The sequence below is a fragment of the Tachypleus tridentatus genome, chromosome 8 (assembly GCF_004210375.1).
Source record: "Tachypleus tridentatus isolate NWPU-2018 chromosome 8, ASM421037v1, whole genome shotgun sequence".
NCBI classification, from domain to species: domain Eukaryota; kingdom Metazoa; phylum Arthropoda; class Merostomata; order Xiphosura; family Limulidae; genus Tachypleus; species Tachypleus tridentatus.
Window position 1 is genome coordinate 101,676,758 of NC_134832.1, and position 27,804 is coordinate 101,704,561.

At 33.1% G+C, this 27,804-nt stretch overlaps 1 protein-coding gene across 1 annotated transcript in view; it reads left to right on the forward strand.

The window, feature by feature from the left end:
• The window catches only part of LOC143223077 (uncharacterized), a 33,439-nt gene extending 7,866 nt beyond the window's left edge, over window positions 1–25,573 (forward strand). The window contains exons 2-7 of the mRNA XM_076450502.1: window positions 5,455–5,632; window positions 7,861–7,989; window positions 11,769–11,928; window positions 13,701–13,860; window positions 21,818–21,852; window positions 25,292–25,573. Of these exons, the coding sequence (XP_076306617.1) occupies window positions 5,459–5,632; window positions 7,861–7,989; window positions 11,769–11,928; window positions 13,701–13,860; window positions 21,818–21,852; window positions 25,292–25,452 (819 nt within the window). The 5' untranslated portion in view covers window positions 5,455–5,458 and the 3' untranslated portion in view covers window positions 25,453–25,573. The remainder of the gene's footprint in view (window positions 1–5,454; window positions 5,633–7,860; window positions 7,990–11,768; window positions 11,929–13,700; window positions 13,861–21,817; window positions 21,853–25,291) is intronic.
• Window positions 25,574–27,804: the final 2,231 nt, after the last annotated feature.

The following is a 27,804-nucleotide window of genomic DNA, read 5'->3' on the forward strand; positions in this document are numbered from 1 at the left end:
CCCACCCTGTGTTTGCCACTTGACACACCTTGTGGAAGCCGTATCCATCAGTGTTTCCTTGGATCGTACCATCACTGTTTGTTCTCTCTACCTGTTGCCTGGAGAGATCTATGATCAATTGGACCTTGATGCTCCCATTGAACAGTTTCCATTTCCCTTTTTAATCCTGGGAGACTTTAATGGAAATCATCATCTCTGGAGAAGTGCTGATATTAATGGGAGAGGTTGTTCCATGGAGTATGTTCTCTGATTACAATCTTCCTCTTTTAAATAGTGGTTCTTTTACTTATTTTCATGCACCTAGCCAGTCCTTTAATGCTATTTGATCTCTGTTTGCTCCTGTTCACTATTCTCCCACTTTTCATGAAGGGTGTACAATAACCCATGAGGCAGTAATAATTTTCCTATAATTTTGAGAGAGACAGGCTGTGGTCGACACCACCTGACTCGCATGCCCTGGTTGTAGCCAGATTAAATAAACTGGCCTTCTTTCAATGCTCTTGCAGAACTTGATTGTGCTGTTGTCTGTAAGCCATTAATAGATGATTGTGTGGTAGCAATAACTGACTGTGTTATACAGGAGACTGCTCAATGTGTTCCTAAAACCTCTTAAGTTTTCTACAATATCCTTGACCGTGGTGGAATCCTGCCTGCCACATGACACAGAAGGCTCAAAAACAGGCATGAGATACTTTTTGTAGATATTCCACACTCTTGCATGTGCTTGGTGGATAAAATGTCAAAGCCAGAAGGACTCTTGTGATTAAGTTCACAACCAGCATATCTTCTGGTTTCCAAGTCATATGGAACAAGATTTGAAAGGTTGGTGGGCAATATAATTCTCTCTCTCTCTCAGTCTTGCTCTCTGATGTCCAGGAAGTAGCTGATACTTGGAGCATCATAGATACTACAGTGAAAGCTTTTGCCAGGTATCTAACATGTCTGCTTCTTTCTTCACTTTCTTAGCCATTGAGACTCAGTTGGAGTGATCACCTCTTTCCTTTCGAACTGATTGTCTCTGACTATAATTGTCCCTTTATATTGGTGGAACTCAAACGAGCCCTTGATTGGTCTGGCAGTACATTGGCTGGACCTGATGATGTACACTATGAAATGCTGCACTATTTTTCACCTGCTTTTCTTGCTATTTTTCTGATAGTTTTCAAGTGCATCTCATAGGAGAATGTTTTCCCTGATGCCTGGCACCAGACTATTGTCCTAACTTTCTCTAAAGCTGGGAAGGATCCCAAGATTCCTTCAAAGTACCATCCAGTTGCTTTGACCAGCTGTCTCTGTAAGACCTTATAGAGGATGGTTAATATTCACCTTGTTTGGCTTCTTGAATCAAACACCCTCCTCATCCACCCAGCATGGGTTCCAATGAGAGAGCTTCACCATGGATCACCTAATTTGATTTGAAACATCAATCAGAGAAGCCTTTCTCAAATGACAACGCCTTGTATCTGTATTCTTTGACCTGGAAGGCTTATGATATAACATGGAGGTATGGCATTTTGCAAGACCTCCATTATTTGGGTTACTTGACCATTTGCCCATTATTATTAATAGTTTGTATGCGGTTGACCCTTTCCTATTGTTTTCTACAGGAACTTTGAGTTCTTCAGGGTTGTTTTGAGTGTCACACTTTTCAGTTAAAGATTAATGCCATCACTGAACAACTCCTTCTTACTGTTGCAAATGAGCCCTGTGTCTGACTTTCATATCTTACATTAGTTGTCAAACATGAGGTATATTGATCAGCACTTGCTGAAGTGGACTACAGGAAATGGCTTCAACTTTGGTTTTGCACCAGGGCTTTCTGCACTTTCCCAATTCAGAGCTTATACACAGTCTCGTGAACCTTGTTTACACCTCTGCCATTTGCAGCTGTCTTTACTATATGCTTCAAACTTCATTCCTTACTGAAGCATCCCACCTGGGGTTATTTTCCTTTCTCAGTGGGCCATGCTTTTTCAGAACAGATTATTTGCCATTGCTCCTTTTGGCCTTCATATTCAGGTGCAGTTGAATGAATGGGGTCTGTCCTTGGATAACATTGGTGTATTCACTAGCTAGCCCATCCCACTATGGTTTATACAGTCCCCCAAATGTGAATTATCTTTAAGTCATCTGAGAAAAGCACACTCCTGATAGCAAATAGTCTATTTGCTGAATATCTTTTGAACTATCACTCCATTTCTATTTATATGGGTGGTTCAAAATCAGGTGACTCTGTGGACTCTGCCTTTGTTTATTGTGGTTTTGGTGGTTGTGTGTAGGATCCCCTCTACATCTGCTGTGTTCACTGCTGAACTGTATGCCATTTTTCTTGCCCTAGATCACATAGCTTAGCAGTATTCAAATTGCACTATTTGTACTGACTCATTTAGTTCTCTACTGGCCCTGGAATCGCCTCACGTTAGTTCTCGCTCTGTTCTCGCCAATATTCAAAACTGACTGGTCCATTTCTCTTTTAACATCTACTTCTATCTAGTTTTTCTGGATACTTGGCCATGTTGGTATTCATGGGAACTGGTTTGTTAACACCTGCAGCTAAATCTGTTTGCTCTGGCACTATCACTAATGAGCCTGTTTCATATTTGGACTGTGGTTCTGTATTCAAAGCTTGGCCCTGTGCCAGTTGGTAGTCGACTTGGAGTGAGTAACATGAGAACAAGCTTATCCAAATAACATCCTCTGTTGGACTTTGGCTGTCTTGCTTCCATAAGGATTGGAAAGAGGAAGTTCTAACTAGATTATGCATTGGTCAGTTTTTGAACTGTTTTCTTTTATCTGGGGATGATACACCAGTGGTGTCTGTGTAGCACTGAAGTCGCAATAAGCCACAGTTTATTGTCTTGCCATCGTTTGATTCTCAATGACAGCACCATTTTAAATAAGTTCTGTCATAAGGTTTATCTGTAATGTTAAACAGTGTTATTGGCAATAGTGACACTATCCACCGAAAAAATGTTTTTAGTTTCTTAATGACCATTAATCTTGTTAATGCTAATTACATTTTTATTTTATAAACTAGACCTCCTTCTTGGTGCGTTTCGTTTTTAGGAATTAAAGTATATATCTTGTTTGATTTGAAGTTGTAAAATGGCCATAATGTTAAATGTTTCATATTTAAATGTTTGAATTAGTTCAGGTTTTATTTACTGTTTTCAGCTTTCTAACTATTCAAGCAATCTAAATATTACCATTGTGTTTATTGTTGAACATAAAGATACATACTTTTGAACTGCTGACTAGAGGGAAGACAAATGACTGGCAGCATCCACTGCCCTATATGTAAATATACTGCTTTTGAATTACTTTGTCTAATTCAAAAGTAACCAATTTCTTAATATTGTATGAGTGGGTGCAGATCTAGAGTGGTTAATAACCATATTTTTTTAATAAAACATAAACAGTTTCAGATCTGTATTTATTTATGTATGTGTGGGGACGTTATGGATTTTCATTCTTTATAAAAGAATTTATAATTTTTTTTTAATTCAAATTGTATAAGCAAGTCTATGAGAGGGGAAGCCAACCTGTCTTTTCAGCAGATTTTAATTATTGTATTGCATACTGTTGTACAAGTAGTTCCATATAACAAGAACCAATTAAATTATAAGTTTTGGACATTATATTCTTTATTTTGCATTCTAACTTGAATATTTTAAGTAAGTAAAAAAGTTGAGTACTTACAACCATACCAAAAATTAGGTTTAACTTTAATTGAGATTTTGGGTACAACAAAAAAACCCTTATGCAAGTACTGAACTTTTTGTTCTTTATAAAACTAATTGAAACATAAACATTACAAACCTGTTGGTTTATGTAAGAAAACTTAAATTCTCATTTAGTAAGCTCAAACATTAACTAATTATTGGTTTGTTTTTGTTTTTCCTCTCAAAATGGTAGCATTTAGCAATGGATATTTATTTTATTAAAATGTAACTTGTCACTGGGCAGTTTCTACCCATTTCATATTTATTATGATAACCTAAACTATTCATAAGAGGACACATGCAAGCACTTGAAATACCAACAGACATTAAGTCAACTATAGTTTCTTACTATTCTTTTTTGTAAATATTTTTAACCTTATGTTCTTCATTATTTGGAAGAACAGAATAAATCTTGGATACAACCACAATGACAACAGTTAAAACAGGGAGTATGACTAACAAATCGGTGATTTATAAATCTATCAAAAAAACAAAATTTCAGAATGACCTTATAGTATAACATTTAAGATTAAAATGTATTTATGTAATGTTTAAATTAAAAAAAACAAACTTTTTTTATATCTGGAGTAAGGGAGCTATTGCAAGAAAATTTGTAAGCTTAAGTAGAATAGATCTAGAAGACCAATGATAATGAATTTTATCATTAAATAAACGTATATTGTGTCTCTGTTACCTAAGTCATATTAGGTCACTTGGACAATCTCATTCAAAATTTGTATGATGATAGTTTGGAATAAGGATCATGTTAATGAGAAATTAACTTAAGGATAATGAGTGCTACGTAACAGCAATAATGAGTGGTGGTGGTGGAAGGAGTTGTTAATGTTAACTACATTAATAGATGGCACCATATTCACTTCTTACTTTGACCTGTGATGTTTCAGCTTTGACCCAAAGACATTACTGCAGAGAATGACTGTTGGTTAAATCATGTGAAACCATGTGGAAGGATATTAAGACATGGGTCTTAAATAAAGTACCCCTCATGCCACTACTTTGGCTGTTCTCTCAATTAAAAGTCACCCTGACCATCACAAAATGTATACTGTGTTTTATTTAAACATGTATTGTATTCATAAAGCTTGTACACAGTGTATAATGAGATAGTAATTAATGCTGTAATAATGTTATAATTTGTGATGGTGAGAAACTTGCTTGAAATACAAATGTATCTTGATGGCTGGCATGGGTATTAAAACTTTTACTATAATAAAGTAGAGAACAATGTTTTGATCTTTTTGGGTTATCTTCAGGTTGATTTGTTTTGAGGTAAAATGTCATACATAAATTCTGTGAAAGTAAGGATTTATGTTATCATAGCATTCACCCTCACATTTTTTTTATTATTTTTTTAGGTCATAATCTGGGTGAAGGAAAGATAATTCAGCCTGAAGTGTACATTTTGTTGTTGTTGTTGTAAATTTGGAAGATAACTGACTGAAGATATTTAACCAGTTATGTGACTGGGTGTAATAGTTGCAGATATATCTAACTTGCAAATTATATTTTGTATAGTGAACACCTATTTGATAAGTATTGGCTTTAAAGTTATTGCTTATTTCAATTCAGTCAATAACTGCAAGAAATGTACTTAGTTTGTATAACTATATTTTTAAGTTAGAACTGTTAATGACTTGCAGCCTCATAGAAGTATATGGAAATTTTCTAAGTATTAAACACTTTTTTTACAATTTCTGTTTTTTATATATAGTGAAATGTTTCAAAGAATGAGACAAATGGACAATATGATGACTGACTTCATGGCACCATTCAACAGCATGTTTAATGGAAGCATGTTTCCACAGCTTATGGGAACTAATTTTAGGTCTGATCAGGATGTATTTGGAAGTAGTGTATTTTCCAACATGGGCAATTTGTTTTCCAATTTTGTAAGTAAATCCTGAATTCTATATTTCCTTTGTGTGTGTGTGTGTGTGTTATGATAAATATATGTATAATAATGTATTATGTAGTTGAGTGATCATTTCATTTGATATGGTTAGATTATATCAATTCGCATCCTGTAAAAATCAGTTAAGCAAAATTTGAAAACTATCATAAATTATCAACTAATCTTTAGACTATAAAAAAATATACTGCTCAAAAACAATTAAAGGAACAAGTACATATTTCAATATTTTTATCATAACTAATTTTATGTATGAAAAAAATCTGTTCATCTATGAGTGTATTTTGTAAGCTTGCGAGTAAAGTTTGAAGCAACTCAAACAAAACTCGCCTTACTCAAGGAGAATACATCTCAAAGTAGCCTGAATAAGGCTGTTACATGAAGCTATGCATTCCACATTAAGTCTCAATACAAACACTAACATGGATCTTTTGCAGCTCATTTTATCAATGTGTACCCAAGCAGTCAGGCACCATCTGTTGGAGAATGAGGTAACAAGGGGAGTCCAAATGCTGGAGGATGGGCAGAACCAAAGGAGGGTGGCACAGCAGATTAGTGTGAAGCCAAGCGTCATCAGTCGACTTTGGCGACACTACCAGGAGACGAACTCTTATGGCAGTAAACCAGATCAAGGCTGTCATTGCTGCACAACAGCCAGAGGGGTCTGCTACATTGTGACTACTGCTCTGAGGGACAGGTTAGCTACAGCTCAGTGACTGCAAAATGAACTTCAGCATTCCACTGGAACCTGTGTGTCAACCCAAACAGTTTGCAGTCGTGTGCATGAAGGGTGCCTTAGGGCCATCCAACCTGCAAGAGGCATTCTTCTGACAGTGAGTCACTGTGCAACCAAGTTGGAGTTTGCTTGTCAGCACCTGGGCTGGGAACTTTGCCAATGGGCCACGATGCTATGGACAGACAAGAGCAGGTTGACTGTCTCATAATGATGGACATGCTAGAGTGTGGAGACACTGAGGAGAGATTTTTTAACCTGAAACATTGTGCAAATTGATGCTTTTGGAGGAGGTTCTGTAATGGTCTGGGTAGGCATATGCGTGAGTGGCTGCATGGACTTACTCATGGTTGACAGGGATGCTTTGAAAACACAATGATATAGAGACGAAATTCTGGAACCCATTGTGAGGCCTTTTGCTGGTGCTGTTGGCAATGGGTTCATTCTTGTGCAGGTTAACGAGCAAGCCCACATTGCAAAACTGTCTTTCCTTGACAAGGAAGGAATAAACTTTTGAGTGGTGCACCAGATATCCAGATTTAAATTCGATTGAACATTGTTTGGATATGATATTTTGTCGAGGCATATTAGAGAATGCCAGCACCCTCCTCAGAATGTACATGAACTCCGACAGGCCCAAGTAGACTAATTGGTTGCCATGCTCCGAGATAACATCGATAGACTGATTCTAAATGTGCCAAATCAGTGCCAGTAGTGTGTTACAGACCATGGAGGTCACACTAGATATTAAATGTTTCAAACATTTCTTGAGTGAATGCATGTAAACTGTTTAAAGTATTGTTTTGCATGAGATATCAGTTTTGGTGATATTGATCATTTTAAAATTTTACCTTCACCACACATTAGAAAATGGATACAGATGGGACTGAAATCAGACAAATTACCTTAAAGAGAGAGAGAGATATTATCAAGTTTGGAATGCTGAGATAAATTATATAAGGAAATGTACATGTTCCTGTAATTTTTTGTAGCAGCTTATGAATTGGTTTTAAAAGTTTAAAATTATGTAATTTGATTTATTAATATTGTCATTATTAATTATTAAAAGTAAAAATGTTAGTAAAGTATATGAAATGATGTTTCATGATGTTGACAGTAAATGTTTTTCTTTTGTGTTTGTTTTTGAAGCAAAACCATACTTGAACTAGGATGAATTGGACTCATTTGTCTTCACTTCATAAAATGTTATGAAATCAGTTTACTCATATTAAGGTGTTTCATTAAAGTATTTTTAAACAATCACTTTGGAAATTTTTTTGTAAGATTAATTACGTCAAAAGTTTATTGTGAAAAGAAAACATTCTAGTGAGGTCTGTAAAATTCGATTTTTTTTTTTTTTTTTTAATTGAACACTATCTGTATTTAAATTGTTATTGCTTGAGTTAATGCATCATTTTGTACACTTACTGTAACCTGTTCATTGTTCTCCAACTTTTTTTTTTTTTTTAAAACAGGAATTGATGGCTCAGAATCCTAATGCTCATTGTTACAGCTCTTCCTCAGTGATGAGTTATTCAACTGATGAAATGGGTAAACCTCAGATTTATCAAGCATCTTCATCAACTAAGACTGGTCCTGGAGGGGTAATGTATATAAGAAGTTTCAAAAATAAGATTAGTTTGTGTGTCAGAAGAAATATTACTATGGACACTTTTAATTTCTGAAAACTAGCTGGGTAGTTATATTGTGTTGGTGCTTCTAAAGTTAGTCACAAGTAAGGGCATTTTTATTTTAACTAAAATAAGTAACAAATTACAGAAAGCTTAACTCTTACATATATATTATTTTAATACCATTACAATATTTTAGTTCATAGCAGCAATGATGTAAACTGTTTTCTTTCATTTCTTTTGGAATATTCTATGTACTGTATGATAAAATCCTACCTAATTACTAAATGTTAAAAATTGTAAAATACATAAATGGATATAGAAGAAGAGCTCAGATGCAAAATGTGGATTACATCCTAATAAAACATGGTCATCAATCTCCTTGTATTTAGAATCTGTCAACTGTTAAGTAAAATCAGTATAAAAAATGTGTAATAAAACTTCTCTATGTTTCTTGGTGTGGAGAAGAGGTGAGACGATGAAGGACTACACTTTCTTGTATTTTTGTTGTTTCATAGTGAGTTTAAAATATTCCTTTGATCATAGTTGATTGGTTCTTTATTCTCTGTAAATGTGAAACTAACAGGTTAATATCTTCAAAAGGAATTTAACTTCTTTTATGGCAGAGCTTTAATGCTTTGGATTAAATGCAAAGTTTGAAATGCCTTGATCAGAAATTTTTTGTTTTTATATATATATATATATATATGTGAAAGTATTGTTCCACAAGACACAAAGGAAAACTTGGATAAAGGATGATAAAGAATACATTGATAGGTCTAAATAAACTTTATTTAGTTTTATTTTGTACAATGTTTAAAATAACATCTGCTTGAAATGCAACACAGAATAAAAAATACTCTTTTTAGAGATGTTAATTTATTCTTTATTATCACCTTATAAATTTTATAATTCTCTTGAATCAATGTTAAAGAGAAGCTATCAAAAATGTTGGTAGTTCTATAGTGTGTGCATGTCTAATTCAGAGGTGTAATAAATGAGATGCTTCCAAGTGTTATTACAGATATTTCAATTAGTTTATACAAATTAGTAGTGTTGCAATTATGGAAAGATTGTATTTTGTATGAGATCTTAAATTTTAGAAAAATATGGAAAGCTGTTTTCATGCTTAATTTACTGCAGTACTAATTGGGGAATCTACTGAAGTAGATAATACCTTCCCATCACAAAACTCATTCTTCATAACATATAAGGGTAAAAAGTAGTGAATCTAGTAATAATGAGCCAATTCTGTTGAGCAACAAACTTCAGCCCTTCTGCAAATGATAAAATAATGGAGGGAGGGGAAAAAAGGGGGAGGGTAAGGAAAGGTTGTGGATGATGGAGGTTATAGGTAGAGGTGATTCCTTGACAGGATATGTGGGTAGAATAGTCTTTAGCTAAATAGGGAAAAAAGAATGGGATTATTCTATGCAGGGCACATATGGAGGATATAACTGACACAACAACAGCTGTAATGAAAGGAGTTAACAGATATGCAGTTTTTGTGGGGGCTAATAATGTAGGGAAAGGTAGGTCAGAGGAGGTAATTAGTAAAAGCAAAGAGTTGATAAAGGCATTTAAATAAATTCCTGGAATTAACTGTGTGGATGAAGTTATAAATAGGTCACTAGAGCTAAATGCTAAACTTACAGTAGGATTCAAAGATGAGCAAATAGTCTGGTTGAACTTTGGGATTGATTCAGTGGAAGAAAACTTTTTGGAATGGATGGTTTACATTTAAATGGGTAGTGGCTGGTTTGTTTGTTAATACTATTAACTTAGCTGTAAGAGAAGTTTTAAACTATGATTAGACTGTGTTGAGGGCCAGGAAAAATTAGATGAAAAAAGGAAGAGGCAGAGGAAAGTTTAGAATAGGAATTGAATATAAAGCAATTATAACAATGGCCTTAATTGTTAGTTATAATGCTAGAAGTATAAGAAATAAAATGGATGACTGTAGAGCATTAGTAGGAATAGAGGATTCTAAAATAATTGGAATAACTGAAACATGGTTAAACAGATTATTTTGATAGCAAAAGTTTCTTTCCAGTACAGGATTATAAGCAATTTAACCCTTTTACAGTAGGTCATGGGTCAAAGGCCATGCGATCAGGTTTATTGACTTGCATTAAAAATGTTTTTGAGCTACTATTTAAACTTACAGTAGTTTGGAATCACACTGTAGATTATAATTCAAACTTTATCATTATATATGAGGTAATTTTGTAATTTAAAAGTGATTATTAAAGTAATGCAAATATAGATTTCAGTGAGTCGCATGGTTTGGTGAATGCATTAGTGTTTAAAATTAGATGTTTGTGATGTCAAAATGCTAAGTCTAACTTCATACAAATTAGTAACTCAAATTATTTATATTAACAAGCTAGAATATAAAATGATGGGTAGTATCAGAGGCTTGGATGTCAGTTAATGTCACTATTCTTATCTAGGGAGGTGATAAAAATTGTCCCAGCAATTATTGATGCAAAACATTGATTAATACTAAAGAAAATGTTCTTAAGTACAAGTGATTATGAAGCATATAATCCATCATCAGAGACTGCTTTGGCTCATAAAAATTTGAACAAAAATTAACCTCGGAATCATCACCAGTCTTCTAAAGGAGGGTAACTAGAAGCTAATTTTTAAATAAAGAATTTGTAATAGTTGTACCCATACAGTAAGATCAAGAGGTTTAACATATGTGAACACCTTGGAGTTAAATTTTAAGGCCCAATACTTAAATTGCTGGGAATAAATTCAGAAGATGTGTATGTTTCAGAGGAGTATTGTGGTTTCTGTAAATAGAACCAAACAAAGTATACTCCATTTGAGGGCTTTCTGTTAATCTTTAAAAAAAACAACAAAAAAACTATAGCCAAAAGCACACTCCTCTCCATAATGTTGAGCTAAGAATGTATGGAGTTTAAAAAAATAACTATACCATTTTCTTCTTGTGTAAAATGGTAAAGTGATGATGTCCAGGAAAGTTGCACATTTAGCTACCCTACAGTGGCAAATATACTCCTTGAATGTTTTTTTTCTTGCCATTTCTGTTAAGTGACCTTGCAAAAAACTGGAAACTAGCTGTGGAACTGGACTGTTTTGCACAACATATGCAGTTACTACAGTCTTTTGAATAGCAATTTGGATTGGATATGGGTTTTACCCCCTCACTGTTCAGAAATTAGTATATATTCAGTTATGTTGGTGGACATTTTAGTTTCTGGATGTCTCGAGGATTTAAAACAAAACAAAACAGGAGTACTGGAGAGTTTTGGCAATCAACTCGCAAAAAAACAAAGTTATGCAGACTTTATACTAGCTGTTGTAGTAAGTTACTACTAACATTAAATTTAAGCAATTATTTCCTACTGTTTTAAATTTACAGAGGGAGAAGAGAATTTCTTTTGTATTTCTTTCAGAAAAGTTAGAAAAACCAACTCCCCAAAAAAAAAGTTTTCTCAGCAAATACCATGATTGAAAACTTCAAGTTATGGCCATCTGATTTCTAATTTCGTTCAGTTTGGAAGAGAAGAAAATTCTACATGTAACTTTAAATTGACTGAAATTTGCATTGAGGAAATACAATAAAATGAGTTTTTTTTTTGTTTTTTTTTTATGGGAGATAGTTAGTTAGAGAAAAATATTTTTTGTCATTTGTAGAGGTAATAGTAATAAAGCATTTGTTATTTAGATAACTTGTTTTATTGTATAGCTGTTTGTAGAGCAAAGTTTGTTTAATTTAGATAAAAGAAACTCGAAGGTCGGTGCATGATTCTAGATCAGGATTGCAGAAACTGTCTATTGGTCATCATCTTGGAGATAAAGCTCACGTCTTGGAGAAGTCAAAGAACAGAAATACAGGAGAAGAGGAAGAAAATGAGGAATTGATGAATTTAGATGAAGGTGTGAATATTACTAATGTGAACTTCTTTAACACTATTTATTCATTTAAAGTTTTAATATTTGGACAAAAAATAAAATATACTCTTCAAAAAAAAAAAAAAAAAAAATGCAAAGGGCAAAATTTGAGACAAATTGTTAACAAGTTTATTCCGGGTAGTTCTGTATGCATCTCCTGCCCGATGATGAATTGCATCCTGGAATGGCTGTCCACTCATTCACTGCTGAACATCGAAATCGTCCCAAAGATGTTTGATGGGGTTTAAATCTGGTGATCTGGAAGGCAAGGGTTGAACATTGTTGTGGTGTCTCAAGAAGACAGTGGTGAGTCGGGCTGTGTGAGAATGGGCATTGTCATGTTAGAAAACGTTGTTGACGTTCACCATGATGGATTTGCACATGGGGCCTAAGAATCTCGTCCACATATCGTTGAGCCGTAAGATTCCCTCGAATGTGCAAAAGGTCTGTTCTGGCGTTGTAGGCGATGGCAGCCCACATCATGACGCTGCCACCACCATATCTGTCAACATCCTGCACACTGTTTGCTGCAAAACGTTCACCTTGGCGATGGTAAACACGGGTCCTTCCATCCTGCCTACGAAGCATAAAACGTGATTCATCGCTGAACCAAACATGCCTCCATCGTTGATGAGGCCATACCTGATGTGCCCGAGTCCACTGCAGCCATGCTTACCGATGTTGCTGGGTGAGGATGACTCCTCTGACTCGACGTCGAGGTTGGATTTCTGCATCTCGGACGGTTGCGTACGGTCTGATCGAAAATCCTACACTGCCCTGGTATAGTTGAGGCAGTAATGTCGCAGTGGTGGTCCTATCCCGAAGGTGACGTAACCTGATGTAGCAATCTTGTGCTGGTGTGGTCACACGAGGTCTGCCAGATCGTGGACAGTCACGAGTTATCCATGTTGTTGGTGACAATTCCATAGCCTTGTGATGGTGCTTGGGTGGACATTTGCAGCTCTGGCAACATCTGATCGAAATTCGCCTGCTTCCAAGCGACGAATGGCATTGTTGCGTTGTGGTATTCTTGGCGTAACTGTATTTACGTGTCGGTGGCTTAACACTGTTTTGGAAACCGAGAACCTGTCACTTTTACAGGGATTTTGCACATATTGCACTTGCAGAACATGCAGATCTCTCAAACAAATTTATTGGACACACATGCGTTTTGGCGAAAAATCTGATGTTTTCCTCAGTTTTCAAAGTGCATAACTTTTGTCATTTTGGTCTGACAATCAGCGCCTTAACACGTGTAACATCACATACTCTGAGCTTGTAACGTTATTACATATTTCTCTTTAAAATAAATCTTTAAAATAAAAAAAAATATCCCTTTTGCATTTCTTGTTTTGAAGAGTATATTACTACTGATTTGTTATTAAGGTATTCTGTTGTTTATGAATTAGTGTTGTGAAGGTGTCTTTTGAAAAATTGCTTTTTAACCAAAGATGAGTGTCATTCAGAGGCTGAGATGGCCTATTGTATCACAAAAGTTAAACTGGTTTCAATATGTTAGCGATTTTGAACTATTTTTTTTCTATTTTTATAAAATAGAAACAAATTGGAAAGTACATGACACATTGATGGTAACTTACTTTTCCAGTACAGGTATTTTACTATTTTCATTACACGATGTTTTAATTTATATTTTGTTACCTACTTGAACCAAAAAACCTTTCGTCATACAAATGTTTGTTTTTAATTAACTATTGTTCTTGTGTTAATGAATGAATGTCATGCTCTTTACTCTACAGATGAACTTGCTGCTTTCAACAGAGAATGGCAGCAGCGTACTAAACCACACAACCGGCAGTTGTGGCATGCACAGCTTTCTGATAAAGATCATCGTCAATATGATCAAAACTACCATCCTTTTGCTACTTCTCAACAATTAGCCATCACAGCTGGACCAAGGTAACATGGATATTTACATTTGTCATTATTAATGTATTGAAAGAAATTCAAAAGGATAATAGCATGAATTAAATAATGTTACATTGGTTCTGAGAACTTGTTTTGTAATTTACATTTCTGCATCATATGCATTTATTACATAGTAAAGTATTTTATATACAGAATACACATCAGAATTAAAATGTGTATTGCATCTTTTATTTTTGTATTTGTCACTTATCTGTGAGCAGTATTGTGCATCAAAAGTTTTAATGTATATAGTTCTGTTAGCAGTACATTATACTATAAGTAATTTTTATATATTTGACTTTTCCAGCAACATTACAAAGTGTAGTAAGCTATTTCTATACATTCTCGCTTACCATGAACAAACTGTTATAAAATACTTTCTGTATGTTGCAGATGGGATTAAGTTTTACTTCCCACTGTTTTGATTTTCAAAGATAATTAATAGTTCATACAAGATGCCATTTCAGCATTTATTAGCTTTATTCTGGTGATTTGTTCATATGTGCTGTTGTGAATAGATTTAAAGTAAGAAATTAATGTGTATTTTAACCAATGTTACCTTTCATGTTAAAGGGTGAATGTTATGGAAATTACATATAGTACCAAAAAATGTACCCCCATTCTGTTTGTTTTAATCAGTTTGTATATAATACTGTAACAGCTCATTAATGTTGGGAAATACATTCTTTTGGGCTATTGAGGTCTTAAGAATTGTTTTCAGGTTTTATGTGATTTGTATTTTAGTTTTAGCACATCTTTGATGGTTGATTTTATTCCTGAAAGTAAGCATTCCAACAGAGTTATGACAACAGTGTTTTGTTTGTATAATGCCTGACACACCATCAGCACATTATTTGATAACATTGTACTGTTAATAGTGTTCAGTATGATATTCTTTTTGTGGTATCATATGATGTATAATTTTGGACTGTTGTAAAATAGTTAATACCTAAGTTACTGCACTATTAAACTCCTGGAAAGTGTTTGAGTTATTTTGAAATAACTGTAATCACATCCACAGAAATCACAAATTGTTTAAAAGGACATGATCTGCAAATAAAGGTATTGAATAGAAACACCAGTCTGGTGTTTGCTACTTTGCTGTCATCCACCACTCTTTGAAATTCAAGTGTGTAGCATGTAGCATACTTGTCAAGTTTCATTATGTTCACGTCTAACAGTCTAGTTACTAGACACAAAATATATACTGTATCAAAAATCATCCTAACACTTAACTTGGGTAGATAAAGTGACAACATTGTAGCAGTTCAGCTGACAAACACTCTACCTTAATTATGATCAAATAAAATTATTTATATAGCAAGGCTGCACAAAGTAACTTTTTTTTAAACTTATTAATTATTAAAATCTGTCCTTTGCAAAAGTAATCTGAACAACATGAATAATTTTTACTCTTAACATGTTAAAATGCTTTTAAAAATAAAATTTATATACATCTTGTTACAGTTCCATTGAACAAGAACAACGTTGTTCTCCACATCTTTGTGACTTTGAAAACGTATCGCGAAAGAGACATTCTGTTAATTCTAAGCAAAAGAAGAAACGATGGAATGGTCACGAAAAATCAAAACGTCGACCACGGCATGAAACTAGTATTTGAAAACGTATTGTCTAATATTTATGACAGAATTTATCATATATTTTGAAATTATAAATCTCAACAATGCTTTAAAAAACTAAATGTTTCTGTAAGTCTTATTTTGTTAGCTACAAGAAAACTTTAAGAAATAGTAATTTGAAGTTATACAACAAATACACTTAAGCAAACATTTTAAATGTATTAAGTGCCTTTTATGGTAATAGAGTTGTCAGTGACTTTCTGTGAAGTACTTCTAAGTGTGGCTTCTGTTAAGAGTTTTGCAATGTAAATAGTTCTTTGTAAATTTGAATGATCTTGCTACTTTCTAAAGTTTGTGTATGAGACTTTTTAGCTTCTAATGAGTGGGTAAGATGTTAAGGAGCATTTAATGTGTTTAACATAAAAGTACTGCTGTGGTTTATGGTAATCACTCTACATTGTTACTGCCATTGCTGAAAGAAAAAAATTGTAATAGTTATTGTATAAGGATTTACTTTTATATTTTAAATTGACATACCATAATGAATATTATACCCAAGAATAATTTACCATAATGAAGTTAACACCCACAATACAAGTGACTAGTAAAGGTATTACTTAGATATTTCTATTGATTTTCACAACTAATTTAGATGTATGTTTTCTATTATTCATATCTTTGTTATTATAAGACAGTTAACAAAAGATATGCAAACTTTCATGTGTTCATAAAGTATGACTATTTATAATCTATTGTACATAAATTTGGCTTAATAAAGGAATCTGATCGACAAGTGTGTGTGTTGTGAGACATTAATGCAATGTAGCATTTATTAAGCCTGTTTTTATGTATTTAAGCACTTGGTCACAAACAATACATTGACAATATTTATCTTTTATTTAAACATTTCCAACTTTTTGAATTATTAAACTCTCAACCACCAAGATTAAAATACTGGTTTAGTGCTGACATTCCTGAACAGCGTAGCTGCTTGGATTAAAATTATGTATTTGTTTTATTATGTTTTAATACATTTTTATACTCTTGCTAATGGTATCTATAAGTCATGTCAAACTAACATATTTTTCATTCAGTTATATAAATTTATTTAAGTAATCCATTTTCCTGTGTTTGGAGAAAAAGAACTTTGTATTATGTTTTCATATTAGTTTTTTGTAGTAGAAATTTTGAGTGATAATTTTGGTGACATACATGATCCTAATTTCACTGAGAAGATTTCTTGTTATTTGGAGATTTTGGTACGTACATTAGCATGTAAGAGCATAACAATCCTGCATACAAGTAAATACATCATTGATTACTAAATGTGTATTAATTATTCACCTGAATAGAGTATTGTCACCATATTACCCTAATATTTTATTATTTGTTTTTTGTTTTTCTTATTGTCCACTCCCCTTTGTGATGAATTATTTTGTGTAGATTCTCAACAGTTGTCATTCCTAAAGCAATATGCATGATTTGTGAATGCTATATTTTAAATGTCTTGTTTTTGTCAAAGATCAGGTTTCTTTGTGAATTGGAACTCGTGGTGACAGGTTAAATAGTAGAATGTTGAAGTAGTAAAGTATAGTTAAACTGGAATTGCAGATGAAGTCAAGTTGTCATTATCATGTGATGTTATGGATCCCTCACATTAAAGAAAACTCATTCAACATGATATATATTTGTCAGTTATTCAATATCCTTTATTACTGATTTAGAAACATTTCATGGTAGAGGAACGTTAAGTATAAGGTACAATATATATGATAGTATTTACAAAAACTTTAGATATGCACAGAGGCTGTGCAAATACAATATGCAAATTATACAATGATAAAAAAGAAACCTTATTGTTAGTCTTAGCTAAACTTATATTGTCAACTCATGGACACATCTTTAACTTATCTGGACTTTTTGGGTATAATAGACTTGTATGTTTCACTACAAGCCTGCTATATTGATTGTAGATACTCTTGAAAGGTTTAGAATGTCAGTAAATGTTCCTTTTTCAGTATGGAGTCAGTCCAATGGATCAATTCCATACACTTTGAGTTAGGTTGTATTTGTTCACAAGTTATGGAAATGTTTTGTACGGGAAGACAGGTAAGTCATATTCTATGTGCAGTAGCAGGGGTAAAATACTCCAGTGGTTCAAATATAAATCAAATCCTTAAGTATTGAATATTATTATTAAATGTATTATATTCAAACAATACAAATAAATAAAAGGACATTTTAATTTATATATAAACAGAATATACATAAATTAATTACAACCAAAAATACTGTTACCTATCTTGACCTTCTTAAGATACAGTAAATTGTTGTTCTTTCTCTATATATTCACGATTGGCTTACCAGCTTTATTTCTTGATTTTAACTTCTAGTCAATGTTTTCTAATTAAATGTTGTGTAACAATACTGGTATTGTTTTTATATAAGAAGTGTGGAATAGAACTTATTCAACCAGTGAGTTGTTAATGTGTTATTTATATTTCTTAAATAAAATTTGAAATCTGCACCAGGTTTGTCTTATTTTTATTGCAAATCAGATTTTCATACTTTGACAGTCAGATTCTCTTTTACCAACTTGTAAAAATTATAGAACATGAACCTCAGCAAATTACAAAGTTTCTAATAGATTTCAAGAAGCAGCTGTCCTGTTGGTTATAACTGCAACTCATTGTACAGAAACATTCTTATCTATTCAAATAATGGCTAGATGCTGGATCTTATTGAGATATCCTTAACTATCAAGAACATAATGACATTCAAATAAATTTTACTTCTAACTGTATAGTGCCTGTTGAATTCTACAAATGTAAGATTAGTTTCAAAATTGTATGTATCACTTTGAAGTGGTTAGAAGTTTGAACTATATAAAATTTAGTTGCAATAAATATACTGAAACTTGAGGTGTTGAAGTTTTCAAAATAATGTTAAATTCACTTAACTATTGGTTGCATTTCTTTTGTAGTTCAAGCAGTTTGAATTTGTTTCCATACATCTAGTTTGAAGGTGACATAAATGTGCGAGTTACTTTTTAATGGATCATCCATTGGAATAATTCATGAAAATTCAACAAACCCATAGATCTAGCTTAGTTTTTAGAACAAGTATAAAATATCTGGTCTGTAGTGTTGGGCTCTAATGCTGTTTCATGATCTGCAGATGCTTCAGTGTAATAAAATTTAATATAAATGTATATATTTATACTTGAAGAGTGGATTATATACCCAAAATAATAGTTTGAACACAAACCTATGATTCTTAAGTATGTGCCCCTCTAACTTGTCAGTCTTGTAAGTCAATGAGGTGATAGGAACAAAGTTTTATTTGTGGTTTACGATAAGAATAAACTATGAAACAACAATTTTAGATATAAAGATTATAAAAAGTACTTAAACATTTAACATAAAAGGGAAATTATTATGGACACTTAAGTAAAATGATTAAAATCAAAATCTTAAGAAAAGAGAAATGGGAATTTAAAACAAATATTTTTCATAGAAAATAAATATTAAGAAAGATCAGGGTTAGAAAAGTAAAAAAAAACTTGCACCATAACTCAACAACTGATTTTCAAAAATATTGTTTTTCATAAAGGCACACAAAGAGATAAGAAAAGGATGAGCAGTAGTACCTGTTTCCAGTGATGGGAAAGGTTGAAATTTATCTCTCAATTTAAATTATTTGTCTTAAAAGTGTTCTGTCATATCACACTCTTGGTCTGACTCGGAACCAAAGCTCTTATACCATCCACCATGTGAAGTCATTTTTGAGCATTTTGGACATGTTAAGACCCACTCAACAATAACTTGGTAAATCTAAATTCTTATTATCTCGGTTACATCATATTTTGAAATGTGTATGAGTTTGATTTTTCTAACAATTTAGTGCAGAATATCTTTCTTGTGAAATAAAATTTGGCATCAACATTATTTATACCTGTTCTCTTATTTTAAAAGTGAAGGTTGAGCTTTGTCTGTGTGGACATCATGTCATGTGCATCATGGGAAGTGACTGTTGTAAATGGGAGTTACGTAAATGCTCAAACAGACAATGTGGATTGTAATATAAGATGGTGCTAACACACACAATCACATGAATTTGATATATTGCTACTAAATTAAAAATGAGATACCTTGGTAACAAAGTCTAATTATTTCTGAAATGTTTTACCTTCTTTATTATATAATAATTAATTATTAATCTTAGCCTACAGTAAATGAATGTTGGTTATTTTTCTAATGAAATGGGAAAACTGCTTAATAAAAGTACTTTCCATGAACATTGAGGTAGCTTCTTTGTGCACTGTCTTCAACAGTATAGTCATTCTAAGTGTGATGTTCAAGTTGAAGAACAACTAACTCGTGTTACAGAAATGCACAATATGTTAATAGTATCTAAGAAATTCCATAGAACATTGCTATATGGTTGTTTAATGGCTTTATCATTGACCCTGGCTAGTACAGCAGTTTGTCTATGGATTTACAATGTCAAATCAGGGGTTCAATTCCCCTCAGTGGGCTCAGCAGAAAGCCTGATGTGGCTTTGCTATGAGAAAATGCACGCATGCACACATACAAAATAAATATAACTTGTAGTTTCACAAATACGTCCATGATATTTCTCCACACTGTGGAAGTTTCTAACATAATCTTTGTAATTTAAATTATTAATTTTATAATTCTGTTTTATGCACAAGAAATTTACTTTTGTTATTTTTCATTTTATTTGTTTTATTATTTTTCAAATATTCCTGATTAAAAGCAATTCTTTTGTGCATTTCTTATACCCATGTACTTAATATTTACTCGTGTGTGTGTGTGTGTGTGTATATATATATACACACACGCACGTATGTATAGTTAATGTATATCATTTTCACACTATCAACATGATGACTGATGTTTAAGGAAGAATGGAATTAGAAACACAAAGAGCTTTGGTGAGAAATGGCTTTTTTACTTATGGTAAGAGACATCTTCTCTCCTATGAGATGAGCTGAAATGTGAATGATCTGGTCAGTTTGGATTGCTTGCTAGATCTTGAATATTCTAGTGTCTATTCTAGGACCTTTTATACCAGCTGAAAGGGGAATTGTGGGCCTATTCATAGTATCATTGTGTCAGCTGACTTCCTGTTTGTGATTTCTCAAGCTCATTTTCTAATAATAACTTTATACTAATGCATCATCAAGCTGCAAGTTTCTTTTTTTTAAGAACTCCGAAACTCGCGAGTTACATTGGTTAATCAATCACCAAAGAACATATGATAACAGAACAACTTAACAAATGACAGTATGTGCTGTCAACTTCAACTCAAACATACAATGAACAGTTTCTCATCTTTAGTTTATAGCTTGAATAACACTTTTAACCTTGATAGTGTCTACCTTTTCCAATCTAAACAAATAGCTGATGTTTTTCAGTGGCTTTCTCTGAATCTTTGTGTCAAATAACTTCTGTCCTTGATAGCATCAGTTGTTCATAAACTAGCTATAAATTAATCACATGGCAAGAAGATTCTTGGGGTGTCTCCTTGAAATAGTTATTCTATAAACATCATTGTTTTGAGAACATATTTTCTTGTACTTCACAATTTTCTGTTTATTATTACAATTACTTAGTTGAGGCATCCAAATATCTAGTGATGCCTCACAACTCCTTTCTTAGGTTTGCTTAGCCTTTTTCCATCTGCCTTTGAGTCACTTGTTGCTAGGATTTACAATTGTTGAACTTTTAGTTCATGAGATAATTTGATGATCGGGAGCATGGCTTCACTAAAACCAAATAACTTTGATCACACACAGACATGTACATCTTCTCTACTGGGACTTGCATATGCAGAAGAATCACTGTAATCTTGACAAAACTACTTCATATGCCCTTTTCCTCTAGCCCAGGATTTATATTGGTGGCTTGCCTCTTTAATATCACCATCAATGTATCACAATCTTTATCTAAGTTGAGTCTGTACCTCTTCACTAATGCTTCCCCTAATGAGTCCTCTCATCACATGAATGCATTCCAATTTCTGGTAGTCTGTTTGTTATGCTCATTGTTCTTACCCTTCCTTGTGGAACATTTATGTTAAACTTGAATAATTATTTTTTTTTTGTATATTACATGCCAAGAGGGAACTCGGTCCAAGCTCTATGCCTTGAAACCCTGGATCTTCTTTATTGTGCCAGTTCTCAGTGAGTCAATCTGATTTCACTTCAGATTGTTATACTGAAAAATAAATAATTTTAACAAGTAGAAATTTTTAATATATCATAAACAGAAAAATTAAAAGTTCTGACTTATTTTTCTTTGTGTCAGTGTCTTATATAAATCCTTCCTTTTCTGTCATTGCAGCAGTTTCATCAAGGAAGGAAGAATGGATAAAACAGGTGTGTACATTACAACTATGGGTATTGTTTATAGTATTAGCACATTTCCATAGAGATATTATTTGTAATGTTTTAAATTGTTATATATTATACAAATAAAACTTTGACTTTTAATAAATTTGGAGAAGCTCTCTAGTTAACTGTCTTGTCACCAGATTATAAGTTTAAGAACTAATGTCAGCTTAATGTCTATATAGTTTAGTTTTTAGATTTTTGATCAAGGTGAATATTTCTTTGCTAATGGTTAAGACTTTGTCATAACAGTAGAGTTGCTTATGTCTAGAAATCCGATAAGGTTGATTATCAGTTTTCTTATCAGAAACTACCATTCTGCTCACAAATTGAATGGCTGTTAGAAAGTTCACTAGTATTGCAGAATATAAAGTATTGTTGTATTTATTTTGTTGATTGTTAGAAACTTGTATCAAACTGCTGGTTGTTTTACTCTAACACTTTAACCAACATGTAACAAAGAAATTATAGCTACAATAACTTTGAATTATGAAGTATATCTTCATAAAAATTTCCAAGCTTTTAGTGAAAGTTACAAAAAAAAAAAATTTTTTTTTTAATTTAGTCTATGTGCTAAAGATTTATTTAGCTTTTGAATTTATGAAGTAACAACCTGACTCAGACTTTGACTAGTCTGATTACAAGTTGGTTTTCATGTTAAGGTGTTTTTTTTCACCTTACAGTCTTTACATGTATTTAGCATAGCCTTTAGAATTTCCTAAACAAGTGTCAAAAAGATATTTTAAATTAAATCCCATATTTTGTTTGTTATTTTCTATAGCCTATCTCTGTACAAGTGTGGCCCATTTTACTACCCTTTTAATGAATAAAAAAAGCACAAGATGAATCTCCCATTTTTTTCCTTTTAGAATAACTGCAAGTTGTGACATAAAATAAGTTATTTATCCTAAATAGTTCCAGACTCGTAACAATTTAAATTTTGTTTTCATTCACCTTTATTGTTTTAATATTCTTTGAACTACATAAGTATGTTTAACAAACCTATAAAGACATGGTAAACAAATAACTAAAGCTAGAGTAAAACAAAATACTAAATTATGTAACACCTGTACATTTTACAGGCACAGGTTCCCGAGAAATTGTTTCATTCATGTTTTCTTGTCTGGTTAACATTCTGAGTTTGACATTGTAGTCACTTTTGAAACAAACAACAAATAAGAAACATTCTTATGAAAACAAGACCCTCAGTACTTACTTGTGGATCTTGTAGTTTAATTCTGGTAAGTCTGGATAAAAGTTAACATTCTCGTTAATACTTTGCTCAATTAAATTAGGAGCATAAAATACTAATATACAAACATTATGTAATATCCTATAATTAATATAATTTAAGTAGCTTTCTAAGTTATAAGTGTATTAAAATGCATCCTTTGGTTGAAGTGTACTCAGCAATGTACATTTTGAACCTGTAGGTCAAATAATATAAATGCTGTAGTAAATATGAGATAGACTGTTATGTAATTCAGTAAATTGAAATATCCTTATTATGTTTGTTATAAACAATGGTTTGGAAAAGGTTAGAGAGAATTATGGATATTTTTAAAAGGCATTGTGTGGGAAGAGATGTAGAGCTAAGAAAACAACTCTATCTTTGTTGACCCATAATAAACTTTTTGTTTAAAGTTATATTTATATTTCTTTGTTTACTTGCTGGCAGTCAGACATCAATCAAGGAAGAGTGTCTTGCCACCTACAACATAAATTTCATCAGGTATGTGACAGTTCCTTCTGTATGTAGAAGAAAATTTATTCCACCACAGTTTGTAGTTCTAATACTTAACCACGGATACTTTACAAGCAACAATTACAGCAAAGTAAATATCTAATGGTTAGATTATGTACAAAATATCTGAGAGGGTCAAGATCCAACACCCATAAAACTGTGGTGAGAACTAAACCCTTTTTCTTTTACTAGTTGTCAGTCTCCTAGAGTTTTACATCAATTTGCGTGGCCACAAAACAGGTGATCATGGGAGGGAAAGAGTTATTGTGGGTAGAATGTTGTATTCTGTGTTGTATTGAATGTCTTACATGGTCTTCTTGTTGTGTAACGTGTTGACAGATAATGAGTCGGTAAAACTACTTGCCACTGATTCGTCCACCAAACAGACATTGTTTAACATCTTGAGTAAGTGGTTACCCCAAAAATCTACAGGTACTTGTAAATCCATGTTATAAAATTAGAGGGTTTATTTTCAAATGTTTTGTGATACTGAAGGAAAAAAAATTAAGACAGTGGAGCTTGCGTCAGTAGCCACGTGAAAAAAACAAAACAGTTAAGTGTGAATACCAGATAATAAGAATATACTAGATTTGTCATTTTCCTGTTAAGTTTAGAAATATTTTTAAGAGCTATATTGATAGATTTGTTAAATTAAAAATAGAAAGTTCTGGTTGGGACTCTTAATGTATTGCATTGAATGCAAATCAAAAAGTATGTTGTACAGTATAAGGAAAAAGTAGTGCAACTGACCCCTGTAACACTGATAGGACAAGAAGTATCAAGAAAAGGGCAATTTTTTTTTTTAAATGTTTCTTGAACTTCTGTTATAAATATAGAGTGGAAAAAATGAAACAAAACCCAAAAAAGTCTTTTGTGTAATTTTTTATTGAAGCTAATAATTCAAATCATTATCTGTTATATGTGTGAACTTTGTATTTGTAAAGTATTTTCCATTATATGTTTATTTTAATACCTATGCTTGTTTCTGTGTGACACATGTTCGTATATTGTTGGATACATATTGTGCAAGCCCCGAATATTCTCTAAATTTGTAGGACATTTTGGAGAGTTAGGGTCAACAGCATTCGTTTTATGAAAATGTCTGTGTGTTTTTGAACATTGGAGATTTTCACTTAACTATTTAAACCATCATGCCATGAGACAGATTACATTGTCGATTGATACAGTCAATATACTAGATGCCTATGAAGCTGTAATTGTGAATAATGTTTATTAATTGGAAAACAACCAAATTTGACCAAGAACGTGTGTACAATTCAAACATTATGAACTGTTCAACTTCAGAGAATTAACTTCAAACGTTAGACATTAAATATCTTTGTTGGCCAAAGTTAGCCTGTAAGCTGTGTGAGCCAACCAAGTAAAGACATCTTGGTAGCTTAAGCGAGATGTAACAATATCAATTTAAATGGGATATTGAACGAAGATATGAAATAAGGCCGAGTACTTGTCAGAGGCAATACCTAAATTTGTAAGCAGAGTGTTTTGTGGCATCTACCCTATGACTCATTGATGTCCTGAATGTTGACCGAAGTACTTTAAATGGCAAGGTATGAGTGCTAGACTTCTTCCAATAAAAACATAACACACCAGTTTCTTGAGTAAGATTAAAAATGTAATCATGATTCCTTCCTGAGATGAATAATATATTATTTTTTGCAGTCCTGACTAGATTTCCCTTCTTGAACAAATTTGCATCAACATTATCTGGCATTTTGCTGTATAAGGGAAACATCCAGATCCAGAATTTGAGGTTGCAGTTTTCTGAGCATATAGGGAAGCAAAGAGATTTTGGTGGTGTAGGTGAATATTGTGTTGACTAAGCCAAAGATTTTTACCAAATCAGACAAGGGGTAAATATAAGTATTTTTACAATGAATAATCTTCACCCAAAGACGTGGATTTGTAAAGAAACAAAAAGGTTTCTTATTCCCAAGAGAAACTGTAAATAAGAAATAAAGTTGTATTTGTATTTAAAAATACTATAATTTACTATTATACTTCAGTTGAAGTGACACCACTACTTTCATCAAAATGTCATAATCCCATGATGGGAAGTAGGTGATGTTAACTAGTTGTGTTTATCCTAGTCTTAAAATTGCTAGATTACGGATGGCTTCCATGTATAGCTCTTGAGAGCAGCTTTACACAAAATTATGAACAAACACGATCTTCTGAACCTTCAGTAGATGCAGATGTACAATGAAGTCTCATCAGAGGATAAAGTGTAAAAGTACTACTAAATAAATAAGAGTGACATGTACAAATGTCAAAAACGTTTATAAATGATGAGAAAAGTATGTATCATCCATGAATCAAGCATCTTGAAAAGGAACATCAAAAAGTAAACTTCCATAAACAGTTTTAAATATCTCTGCTATGTATTCTTTTGGTGAAACTAAATTTGTAAATACTAAAAATACAAAATGCAGAGAACCAGCTATTGTTATGAGTAACACATCTATGTTTTTTAAGTTACACAAACTGTAAGTTTACATTAGTTTGTATTTCAAGAATAAATGGCAAGGATCCTAACATACCTTCAGTCTTCTGGCAACTTCCTTTTACAAGCTGTATATGTAAGATCTTAGAGAGGATGGCTAATACTACTATTTTGTTTCCTCGAATCAAACAACCTCCTCTAACCCCACCCAATGTGGATTTTGATGACAGAACTTTCATGGTGGACAACCTGGTTAAACTTAACTTCAATCTTGGAAGCCTTTTTCAATACACAGTATCTTGCTTGTTTTTTTTATACCTTGAGAAAGTTTGATACTGCATGGAGATATGCCATTTTGTGAGACCCACTGATATGGGTTGTGTGGCTATTTATCTATTTTATCAAAAAAATTTTAATTGACCAGTGATTCAAAGTTTGTGTGGGTTTGACACTTTCCCATTCTTTCTCATAAGAACATGGAGTCCCTCAGAACTGTCTCTTGAGTGCCATACTTTTCATTATAAAGAGTAATATTATTGCTTTACAACTCCCCGTTACAGTTGCAAACGGACTAGGTTGGCAACTTCCACATCTCATGTGAATTATCGAGCACAAAATTTATTGAGTGGCATCTACAGACTACCCTCAATCATTTACTGAAGTGGACCACAGTAAACTGTTTTACCTTCTTTCTCTAAAACCGTCTGTATGCACTTTTGTCACCAATGGGGTATTCACTCCAATCTCAAGCTCTGTCCCATTAAAGCCCCCTCCTTGTGGATTCCTGTATGTGGTGAAGGAACCTCCAAATGAAAGTTGTGTTCTTTCAGTTTACCTCCTTTGGGATCTAAACATCCACTCGCGTATTTGCTGCGCATGGTAACTCATTAAGGGGTGGAGAGGATCCTGGTGGTTGAGGGGTCTGACCCTAAAACACCACTTTGGCCTTGAATTCCTATAGACGGGCAGCCTTGGGGTGGCTCACTTAGGGTCAGTCAGCTGGTCTACTAGGGATAGGGTCAACCAAGTATCAGTGTTAGATGTTCTGAACAGGTGTTGTGGATATTGTATTTGATGTTGGTGTTTGGGTATAGTGCTCACGAAACCCTACAGTGTCTTTGTTTGGCACTTTAGTGTATCCTCGATGGGATCCATGGTAGGGTAGGGTCAGTGAGTGCCAAAACATTCTTTTTTATTATGGATCCTCCAAATAGAAACATAAATAAAACAGTGAAAAAACAGTCCATTGTGTTATAGAGGCAGCTGCTCAGTGTATTCCTAAATTCTTGATACGTTTTTCCGTGATATACTCATCCTTGGTGGAATCCTGCTTACCACATGGCTTGGAAGACTCAAAAACAGCCCTGGGATATTTTTGATAGCTTGTTTAGGCAAGTGTATTCATGATGAAACTTTGTAGAATGGACAGCAATTGCCTGTTGTGGAGACACAAGTGCAGAGGACGACGTTTCAAAAGTCTTCTACCTTTCATTCATGACATGAAGACAAAGGGCCTGAGATACTTTTCGTAGGTATCCCACACTCTTGAACTGCATCACTTTCCAGCAAACTAGCGCAAATGCTTGTTAGGTAGGACGTCAAAGCCAGAAGGAATCTTGGATTATGTTCACAACCACCATATCTTCTACCACCAGTATCCAAGTTATATGGGACGAGATTTGAAAGGTCAGTGGGTAGTATAATTGTCCCCATCTCAATCTTGCTCTCTGAT